Below are 10191 nucleotides of genomic sequence, written 5' to 3'. Positions count from 1 at the left end.
GGAGAGGGGACAAAGGGGACCCAGGGGCACGACACAGCCGAGGGGACAGAGCTGGCTGCTCAGATTTTGGGGAGCAGCCACACCTGGAAATGGGGAGCAGCTCCTTGCAGGGTGGAGGATCTCTGATGTGACACCACAACCTCCAGAATTGGGGATTTCCACCAGGGAGCCCCAACTGCTCCCACAACTCTGAATTCCCAGCAGGAATTCCCAGCATAAAGTGCTCTGCCCAACAACCTCTCCTGGCTCAGATTTTGGGGAGCAGCCACACCTGGAAATGGGGAGCAGCTCCTTGCAGGGTGGAGGATCTCTGATGTGAGACCAAAACCCCCAGAATTGGGGATTTCTACCAGGGAGCCCCAAAAGCTCCCACAGCCCTGAATTCCCAGCACGAGGTGCTCTGCCCAACAACCTCTCCTGGCTTTTCCCGGCGTTTCAAACCCTGCCAAAGGCTGGAGAGGAGCCCTGCTCGGATTGCCGAGGCTGCAATCCCTGCAGCTGTCAGTCAGGGCTGTTGTCAGGCAGAGCTGTCACGCCGGGCTCTGCTCTGACTGACAGCCCGGGTTGTTATCTCGGAATGTGTCATCCCAGCCCGGCCTGACAGGTCAGCACTGGGAGACTTCCAGCTTCCATTTATTATCAGCTTCATCCCAGCCCTTCCTGCACATCCCTGCCCGCCTGGGAGATGGGATCTGACAGGGCACGGGGGTGGCTTTGGGGCTGAGGGGTCCTGGAGGGGCAGCACGTGGAAAATGGGAATTTCCAACCCCTGGCCCAGCTCCTCGGGGGGAAATTTTGAGGCAGGGTGCTGAGAATGGGAGGGAAATCGATGAGGCTGCTCTGGATATTCCAGGATTTCAGGGTTCTGAGAGCGGAGCTTCGCCAGGGGTTTTAGCAGTGGTGGGGAGGAAGAAAAGCAATGGGAAAGAAAGAGGAAAAGCAATGGGGGAAAAGGGAGAAAAACAATGGGGGAAAAGCAAGAAAAGCAAAGGGAAAGAAGGAAGAAAAGCAATGGGAAAGACAGAGGAAAAGCAATGGGGGAAAAGGGAGAAAAGCAATGGGAAATAAGGGAAAAAACAATGGGAAATAAGGGAAAAAAGCAATGGGAAGGAAGGAAGAAAAGCAATGAGGGAAAAGGAAGAAAAGCAATGAGAAATAAGGAAGAAAAGCAATGGGAAATAAAGAGAAAAGCAATAGGAAGGAGGGAAGAAAAACTGGTAAAGAAGGAGAAAAAGCAATGGGGGGAAAGGAAGACAAACAATGGGGGAAAAGGATGAAAAGGAATGGGAAATAAGGGAAAAAAGCAATGGGAAATAAGGGAAAAAAGCAATGGGAAGGAAGGAAGAAAAGCAATGGGAAAGAAAGAGGAAAAGCAATGGGGGAAAAGGAAGAAAAGCAATGAGAAATAAGGAAGAAAAGCAATGAGAAATAAGGAAGAAAAGCAATGAGAAATAAGGGAAGAAAGCAATAGGAAAGAAAGAGAAAAGCAATAGGAAGGAGGGAAGAAAAACTGGTAAAGAAGGAAGAAAAGCAATGGGGGAAAGGAAGAAAAGCAATGGGGAAAAAGGATGAAAAGGAATGGGAAATAAGGGAAAAAAGCAATGGGAAAGAAATAGAAAAGCAATAGGAAGGAGGGAAATAAAACTGGTAAAGAAGGAGAAAAAGCAATGGGGGAAAGGAAGAAAAGCAATGGGAAATAAGGAAGAAAAGCAATGGGAAAAAGGAAAGAAAAGCAAAGGGAAGGAAGGAAGCAAAGCAAAGGGAAGGAAGGAGAAGCTCCCGTGGGATGTCTCTGTGCCTCTCCTTCCTGCACTGACCTCGTCCTTGCAGAATTTCTCCTGCCAGGGCACGGACAGCTTCCCCCTCTGTCCCCCGGGGCCAGGGCACTCCGAGCCTTGTAAACACCCTGCCTCTGTCCCCGGGTCACCTTGGCGGTGACAGCAGCCCGGGCAGCCTCCCCTCAGGGGCGTTTCACCCTTTCCCACCCCGTGGAGCTGCTCCAAGGCCGCCCAGCTCGCCCTCCTCCCGGCCAGGTCGCTGCCCTTTGGTGCCCACTAAAAATACCCGGCAGTGGAGGGGGCCGAGCGTGTCTGCAGTTAAATAAAGCACCCTGGGGGCAGCTCTGCCTCGTGCTCCCCCAAAAAACACACAGCTTTCCATGCTCAGCAGCGATGGGAGAACAATTCCCGGCTGGATTTTAGCGGGGAGAGCTCAAAAAGCAATGTGTGCTAAAAAAATCCGTGATTTCTCTGGGTGCCACCAGCAGCTTTGCTCAGCGCCTGGGTTTGTTCTCCTTTCTTTGCCCCCCAATCCTGGGATGCTGGAGGATAAAAGGGGATCCTACAGAGCCCAGGAGATCAGTTCTGCCCACATCCCACGTGTGGGAGCACCAGGAGCAGCGAGGGGAGCTGCAACAGGAGCAGGAAGGGTGGAAAATGCCAATATTCTGATGAAATCAGCGTCCCTGTGGCTTTATTCCATTGCCCCGTGGAAAACCCTGGGATCACACTGCACATCCCTCTGGGTCAGGGCTTTGCTTTAGGATTCCCAAAGAGAAAATGGGGTTTGGGATCATTTTTTGGCCTCATCCTGTGTGAGGGGACAGGTTTTAAAGCGAGTTACACCAACAGAAGGTCACAATCTGAGCCTCCCTCTCCCAGCTGATCCTGTTTTGTCTTCCCAGAGAAAACCTGGGTGAGCAGCCTGGATTTATCTGGATTTATCCTGGCGTCTCTGGACATGGAAACGGCTTTAACGAGCAACCTACAAACCGGGGGCTGCTTCCAGAACCGGAGCTCGGTTCAGATCTGCTGCTGCTGCTTGATTTTGGGCTCTGGGGAAGGTTTTGCCTTCACCCCCTGAGCTCAGCATTCCCTGCCCTGCCCCGGAGGATCTGGGAAATCCCAGCAGAGCTCCCGAGCTCGGGATTTGGGGCCGGTTTAGCACCCAAACGCTGCCAAAACCCACTCGGGCTGCTCTTTGCTGAGCCCCCGCGGGCTCTGGGGCTCTTTCCCATCTGCTCCGCTCTATTTTTGTGCTCGGCCTTGGAATCCTCCCCTCCTCTGGAAAGCAGGCTGTTTACAAATATTTGCCTGGGAGAAGCTCTGCTGCTCCCGATTCTGCTTTTCCACGGGAAAAAAAAATAATAAAGCAGATGGAGAAGAGCCCCAGAATCCACACCCCCGGCATCAACCTGCGAGCTGATTTGATATTTTATATTTGATATTTTATTTCCTTTCCTAGCGGCTCCGGCAGTGGAAACCTCACCTGAGCCGGGTGGGCGGCGTTGGGTTGGATTTCCTGATGGTGGATGTGCCGCTGCCGGGGAAGGGGAGAGGGAGATAGAGCAGGAATTCGGCGCCAAGAGCCCGGCTTTGAAAGGGCCGCATTCCAGCCCTGCCAGGCTAAGAGGGGCTAAATGGGAAGATCTGATTAAGCGTCTCAGTGCGGTGACCCTGACCTCAAAGAACGCGCCGAGGCTCGGGAGGAACTTCATTTCAATTAATCAGCTTAACAGCCCGAGGAAAGCTGCCCGCGTCCATTGAGCCGGGCTCCCGCTCCTCCTCCTCCTCCTCCTCCTGCTCCTGCTCCTGCTCCTGCTCCCGCTCCTGCCGGGGGCTCCGGGATCGCCCTGGGGCTCGGGGATGCCTTCATCCCCCTCATCCCCCTCATTAGGAGCCTTGGGAATATCAGGGACACAGCCCCGGAGCCCCCATCCCTCTGTGACCCTTTTCCACCTCCCTAGGGAAATGTGGGGAATGTGGGAAACGTGGGAAATGAAATGTGGGAAATGTGGGATGGCTGCGCCCCCTTTTCCAGCCCCTCCCGGGCAGGGAAGGGATGGAGATGGGGCTGCTGGAGGCAGAGGGTGAGGAAATGCCATGGGAGGCAGGAGGATAATCCCAGAAAGAGTCACAGCATCAGGGATGGAGTGGGTCAGGCTGAAAGGAGCCTTGAAGCTCTCCCAGCCGGTGGGAAACTGGGAAGCAGAATCCAAAGGCACCAGGAGAGGAGCTGGGAAGGGAAAAAGTCTCATCCAGAACCTCCAGTGCTTTCCCACGTGTTTTTCCTTGCGACCTGGGCAGGCCCAGGAGCTGGGAAAGGGAAAAGTCTCATCCAGAACCTCGATTCTCCAGGTGTTTTTCCTTTTCCTGGGCAGGCTCGGGAGCTGGGAAGAGCTTTGATTCCTACCCAGAGTTTGGGGCAGCCTTTCCCTGCTCTGCACAGGATTTCTCGGGATGCCCGTGGGGTCTCGGCGCTGCGGAGCCCCCGCCGAACATTCCAGCGATTTTTTTTTGCCTGGAACTCCATCCCCGGCTCCGTTGGGCTGGAAGTGCCTCGTTCACACCTCTCCCCACATCCTTTCCCATGGAACGGGGCGCAGCTGCTCCAGCTCGGCTCGGCCGAGGAGGAATCTCCGATTTTTCTCTCCTTCCCCCACCACACCCCGAGCATTCCGTGATTCCCGGGAGTTCCCGGCCGCCTTTATCGCATCCCTTTGGACTTTCACCTCTGGGCAGCCGCGCACTTTGCCCTTTCCCTGCACCTTTAAAGGGATAAAGGCAATTTAGAAGCCTCTGGAAAAGCCCCCGGGAGCTTTTGGAGGGGCTGGGCAGCGCTGCTGTCGGAGGGGAATAAACCTGGAAGGGATGAGCTGGGGAAGAAATGGAAGCAGCTCGCGGCAGGGCAGCCCCAGAAGTTCAAAAAACGCAGCACCAGGAGTTTCTACACCAAAACCACAAGAAATATTCGGGGTGGAGGATACGAGAGCAGCCAGCACCCCCAAAAACCCGGCTCAGAGGCGGGGTGTGGGATGGACAGAGCCGGGCATCTCCCGGATCCCCCGCCTGCACGGGCACGGCATCCCTCGGCAGGATTTGCAATTTCTGCGGCAGCACCAGCCGGGCACGGCGCAGGTGGCTCGGGGGGGGCTGAGGTGACGCCGCGGTGACATTCCCGGCTGTCACCGCCGCGTCCCCCGGGGGGCTCCGGGGTCGTGTTTGCGCTGCTGCCGCCGCTCCAAACCCGCTGGGAAGGAGCTGCTGAGCTCTGCCTGCTCCCAGCCCTGCTCTCCCAGCCCGGCCCGGCTCGCTGGGTGCCGCGGCAGCCGGGGGAATCTGGCGGATCTCGGGGCGGGGGGAGCCGGGGCTGCCCCAGGGAGGGATTTGGTTGCAGGCAGGCGACAGCCAGGCTTTCATCTGCTCCTGCGAGCCTCCTTCAGACGGAGGAGGAGGGGTGAGGGCCGTGGGGGATGGAGGAGAATTGCTGTAACATGATTTTATGTCTGTGATTGCATAACGAACCCTCCTGGGAACCTCCTGATTCAGATGGATCCCGGGCGATGGAGGGCTCTCAGACTGATCGATTGCCCACGCTGTGGCGGGCAGGAATCGCCGGACTGGATCGGTACCAGGCTCCGAGCAGCCTGTGCTCCTTGATCGAGCCGCGCCTGAGCCATCAGGAAGCTGTAAAAAGCCTCCAGGAGCCGATAATCTGCTTTTTATACCCCCAGCCACAGGCTCTGCTCTCACAGGAGCTGCAGCCTTAATGGGAGCAGACCTTGAAAAGGATGGAATTGCATTTCTCTTCTAAAAAAAAATATATAAAAAATAAAAAAAAGCCTGTTTTGTGTCGTTGGACGCTGTGCAAACACCAGAACTATCAGCTCGTTGCCTGGCTCACCCCCTGCCCACCCAGCAGCACCATCCCGGCCGGGGGGGTCGGCGCAGTCGGGACCCCGCAGACCCCCGGGCGCTGCCTCCGGCACTCCCTCCTCATCTCCCGGCGTTTCTCCTGCGGGTTCCGGGGCAGCCCCACCTCACAAATTCGGGGCAGGGAGCACAAAGCTTCGCCCCGCACCCCGAGCATTCCCCGCTAATGGTCTTTTCTCCGCAGCGCGGCCCTTTTTAATTGGTGACAATTGGAAGTGGCTCATGCTCCGCGTGCGGGAGGCTGCAATTGCTTCCACTTGGCCACGATTCAAGTGCCGGGGGTGCGGCAGAATGGGTGGCAAAACTGTCTTTTCCTCAGTTCCACCCCCCTCCCCGCTCCGCGGCAAAGAAAAAGCCACAACCCCGAGTTATTCTCTTTTATGAGGTGGGCATTGTGAGGCCGGGCAATTGAATTTACAACAGCATTGAGTATCAGAGTCTATCTGGCCCTGTCAATGAGAGAGCCGGGGAGGAGGAAAAAAAAAAAGAAAAAAAAAAAAAAGACACACATTAACCCTCGGCTCCGAGTTCCCAGGCGCTTCAATAGGGCTCCCAACTTCCCAAAGAGCCCGCTGCATACTCGATGAGACCCTTTCTACCTCCTAATTACCCTCCCGACAATAGGGACGGACTCTCTCGCCGCTTTTGTGGGCCCGGAGTAACTTCTGTGCAGCCCACCCCCCTCAGCAGCCGGGGTTGGGGTTTTGGGAGCAGCTAGGTGTTTGCAGCAGGGTTTTTTTTAGGAATTCTTCTTCTGGCTGCAAAACTCAGGGGATATTTAACCCCCCCTCCTCAGCCCCATCACTTTTCCCCACAATTTCTTACCCAAATCCCTTCCAATTTCTTTAAATAAAGTCATAAAGTCCAGTCCTATTTTTTTTTTTTCACACAGATGAGCTCGTCCTTGCCCACTCTCAAACAAAATGAAAGGGTGGGGGAAAAAAAATCTATTTCAAAGAGTTCCTTTATTGAAACACCTGCATTTTTTTTTTCTCTTTTCGTTTTTGGAAGTCTTCGACACAGGCACGCACACACCCACAGACCAACGGGATACAAACAACTTTGGCATTATAACTTTTGGAATATTCGTTACAAAACTATTTCTCATTTATTTTTTCTTTTGTTCGTTTCTTTAAAAAAAAAAAAAAAGTATCTCAAATAAAGGCATTTGAAAGGAGTAAAAATACAAGTCGAGATCCCAACCTCTGAAAATAATAAATAGCACGTTCATAGCGAGGTCCTTCTCTTCCTTTCCGCTTTAAATCTGCTTTTAAAAAAAAAACAAACCCCAAAACATAACAGGGGCTCCATACAACGGAGCCGACGAGAGTCTCTTGGTATTTTTGTGTTCTTTTTGGAGGGGGGATGACTCGGAGGAAGTCACCAGGGTCTCCAGACGGATTCGCTGCGCTCTCCCACGGGACTCCCGGCCTGCGACGCCGGCCCGATGCTGCCCCCCAAATGATGTCAAGCCTTGCACCGGCGACGCCGAGGGGGTGGCGGCCGCGCTCCCCGAGCCGCCGCCCGCCGCCACCGGCACGTTGGCGTTGGCATAGAGAGGAATAACCGGTCCGGAGCTGGGGGGGAAAGCCGGGTTGGGGATGAGGAAGGCGAACTGGCCGTCGGTGGCCGGGACGAGCTGGAAACCCCCGTAAAACCTTGGGGGGCAGCGCCTCGGCGGGGTTCAGCTTGCAGGGCACGGCCGCGGCCGGCGGCAGCTGGACGTGCTGCTGTGCCAGATGTGCGGGCTGGGCGGGCGGCGGGGGAGGAGGAGGAGGAGGAGGGGGGTAGTTCATGGCCACGATCTGGCCCAGGCACGCCGAGAGGTGGCTCAGCAGCCGCTGTGCGCACGTCGGCGTTGACCCCTTCGCAGGTGGACAGGAACCGGGTCACCTCGTTCATGCACTCGTTGAAGCCGGCCCGGTACTTGCCGAGGACCGTGGGGTCGGCGCTGAGCGCGGCTGGAGGCGGGGAGGAGGACGGGGGCGGCAGGTCAGCGGCAGGTCCGGAGCACCGGCCCCGGTATCCTGTCCCCAGAGCCCGGTGCCCTGTCCCGAACACCGGCGTGCAGCCCGGTTCCCGCTCCCCTATCCCTAATCCCGGTCCCCTGTCCCCAATCCCGGTCCCCTGTCCCCAATCCCGGCTGTGCAACCTGGTTCCCGGCCCCCTGTCCCCAGTCCCGGTGTGCAGCCCGGTTCCCAGTCTTCTGCCCCTAACCCCAGGGTCTGGAGCCCGGTTCCCGCTCCCCTGTCCCCAATCCCGGTCCCCTGTCCCCAATCCCCGGTGTGCAGCCCGGTTCCCGGTCTCCTGTCCCTAACCCCGGTTCCTGCTCCCCTGTCCCTAACCCCGGTACCAGCCCCCGGTCCGGTTCCCTGTAAGGAGCCCCGTCCTGTCTCCAGCTCCATTTCCTCGCCCCCAGTCACCGGTGCAGAGCCCGGTTCCCGGTGCCCTGCCTTCGGTCCCCGTTCTCTGTCCCCCGCTCCCGGTGCGGATCCCGGTCCCCATCCCCAGTCCCTTATCCTCAGCTCCCGGTGCAGACGCCGGTCCCCATCCCCGGTGCAGACCCCGATCCGATGCCCGGTGCCCCGTGCCCGGTGTGCCCCCGGGGCTGGCGCTCACCGGTCATCTGCGCCCCGCTGCAGGTTCCGCAGGTGCTTCACGGTCATCTCCAGGATGTCCGCCTTCTCCAGCTTGGAATGCCGCGAGCTCTGCGGGGGCGAGAGCGGCTCGCTCAGGGCTGCCCGCGGCCGGGCGTGCCCCGCCGTCCCCCCCGGTGGTCCCCCCGGTGTCCCCGCAGCCCCACTTACGTCCTTTTTGAGCGCGTCCAGGATGAGCGTCTTGAGCTGCCCCAGGCTCTCGTTGATCCGCGCCCGGCGCCGCTTCTCCATGATGGGCTTGGAGGACTGCGGGCAGAGCGGAGCCGGTCAGCGCGCCCCCGCGCGGCCCCGGGACCCCCGCGCCGCTCCCTCCCCGACCATCACCGACCTCGGCACGGCCGCGGGCTTGCCGCCATCCAGCTCCGCCGCTGCTGCGCCCCCGGCCGGCACCCTCCTCCTCCTCCTCCTCCTCCATTTACCTTCCGGTGCTCGCTGGCGCTCCGCGGCTTGTCCGGCGTGTGGCTGGCGCTGGCGGGCGCGCCGGCGATGGGCGAGGCGGTGGGTTTCTCCATGCCCGTGTCGGCGGGCATGGCTGAACTACGGGGGGGGGGGGGATGCACCCGAACGGCAAGCTGACGGGGGAGAGCGGGGCGAACCGGGAGGCCAAAAAAAAAAAAAAAAAAAAAAAAGCGAGGAACCGGAGGGGGCGAGCGGGCGCGTGCGGCGGCGGGCGCGGGGGCGCGTGCGGCGGGGCGCGGGGCGCGTGAGGCGGCGGCGCCCCCCGCCCCTCGCCCGCGCCCTTTTATAGCCCGGCGGCGGCGGCGGCGGCGGCGCCCATTCGTGTGAACCCGCCGCCGCCGCCGTTCCCACACTCGCGCGCAGCCAATCGGCGCCCGGCCCGCGCCCGGCGCCCGCGCCCCCCCGCGCTCCCATTGGTCCCCGCCTCACCCCCCCTTACCCCGGCGAGCCACGCCCCCGCCCCGTCACGGCGCGCGCGGAACGCCCCCCCTCCCTCAGCCCCTCAGCGCGGCCACGTGGGGTGAGGCGGGCGGGGGGAGCGGTGCGTGAGGGGGAAGGCGGGAGTGTGTGAGGGCAGAGCGCGGGGCGGGGCCGGCCCCGGCTCCGGCTCCGCCGCGCTGGCCCCACCGCGGCCCCGCTCGCCCGCCCCGTGACACCCCGCCCCGGGGGCGGCGGCGGCGGCGGCGGCGGCTGGCGCGGCACGCGAGGCCGCGGCCGGCGGGCGGCCAATGGGCGGGGAGTGCGGGCGGCCGCGCGGGCGCTCTGGCCTGCCATTGGCTGGCGGCGGCGCCGCTGTCAATCAACGGCCGCGGCCGGCGCGCCTCCCCCGGCGCCCCCCGTTCCCAGCCCGCCCCCCCCCGTTCCCATTCCCCGTTCCCGTTCCCATTCCTCCATCCCACCCCCCCCCCCTCCCGTTTTCTCCCGTTGGAGCACGTGCCGGGGCGCCCCCGGCTCCATGGGAAAACCCCGCCCCGCCGCACCGCCCGCGGGGCTGCCGCCTTCCTGCACCACCGGGACCCCCCGGCTGAACCCCCCGAACTCTCGGGGGACCCCCATTCTGCCCCGCTCCCATTATTTACCCCCCTGTTCTCCCTCCCTCCCGGAGGAAATCCTGCAGGGGGGAGAAGCCCCCAGCGCCCCCCGGTGAGCCCCCGGTGCGCCGGGACCCCCCCGGTTTAACCGGGCTGGAGGGGTCAGGAGCCCCCCCGGCTCTTCAGGGGCCCCCATTTAGGGAAACCCCAAATCTGAGGGAATTTGGGAAACACCAAAATATGAGGGGGTTTGGGGAACCCCAAAAGCTGCAGGAATTTGGGGGCACCCCAAAAGCTGCAGGAATTTGGGGAACCCCAAAAGCTGTGGGGCTT

General features: G+C 60.1%; 1 protein-coding gene across 1 annotated transcript; it reads right to left on the bottom strand.

Annotated features, from left to right (window-relative positions):
• Positions 1-6657: 6657 nt before the first annotated feature.
• HES4 (hes family bHLH transcription factor 4) lies at positions 6658-9107 on the bottom strand. Its single transcript, XM_064397025.1, is given in 8 exon segments — positions 6658-7169; positions 7171-7365; positions 7367-7552; positions 7554-7672; positions 8331-8343; positions 8345-8419; positions 8519-8614; positions 8788-9107. Coding segments are annotated over 8 exon segments (873 nt in total). The 5' UTR covers positions 8899-9107; the 3' UTR covers positions 6658-7091.
• Between the last annotated feature and the right edge of the window lie 1084 nt (positions 9108-10191).

This window comes from Passer domesticus, chromosome 22, assembly GCF_036417665.1.
Source record: "Passer domesticus isolate bPasDom1 chromosome 22, bPasDom1.hap1, whole genome shotgun sequence".
Taxonomy (NCBI): Eukaryota; Metazoa; Chordata; class Aves; order Passeriformes; family Passeridae; genus Passer; species Passer domesticus.
This window is presented reverse-complemented; position numbering and strand designations above follow the sequence as displayed.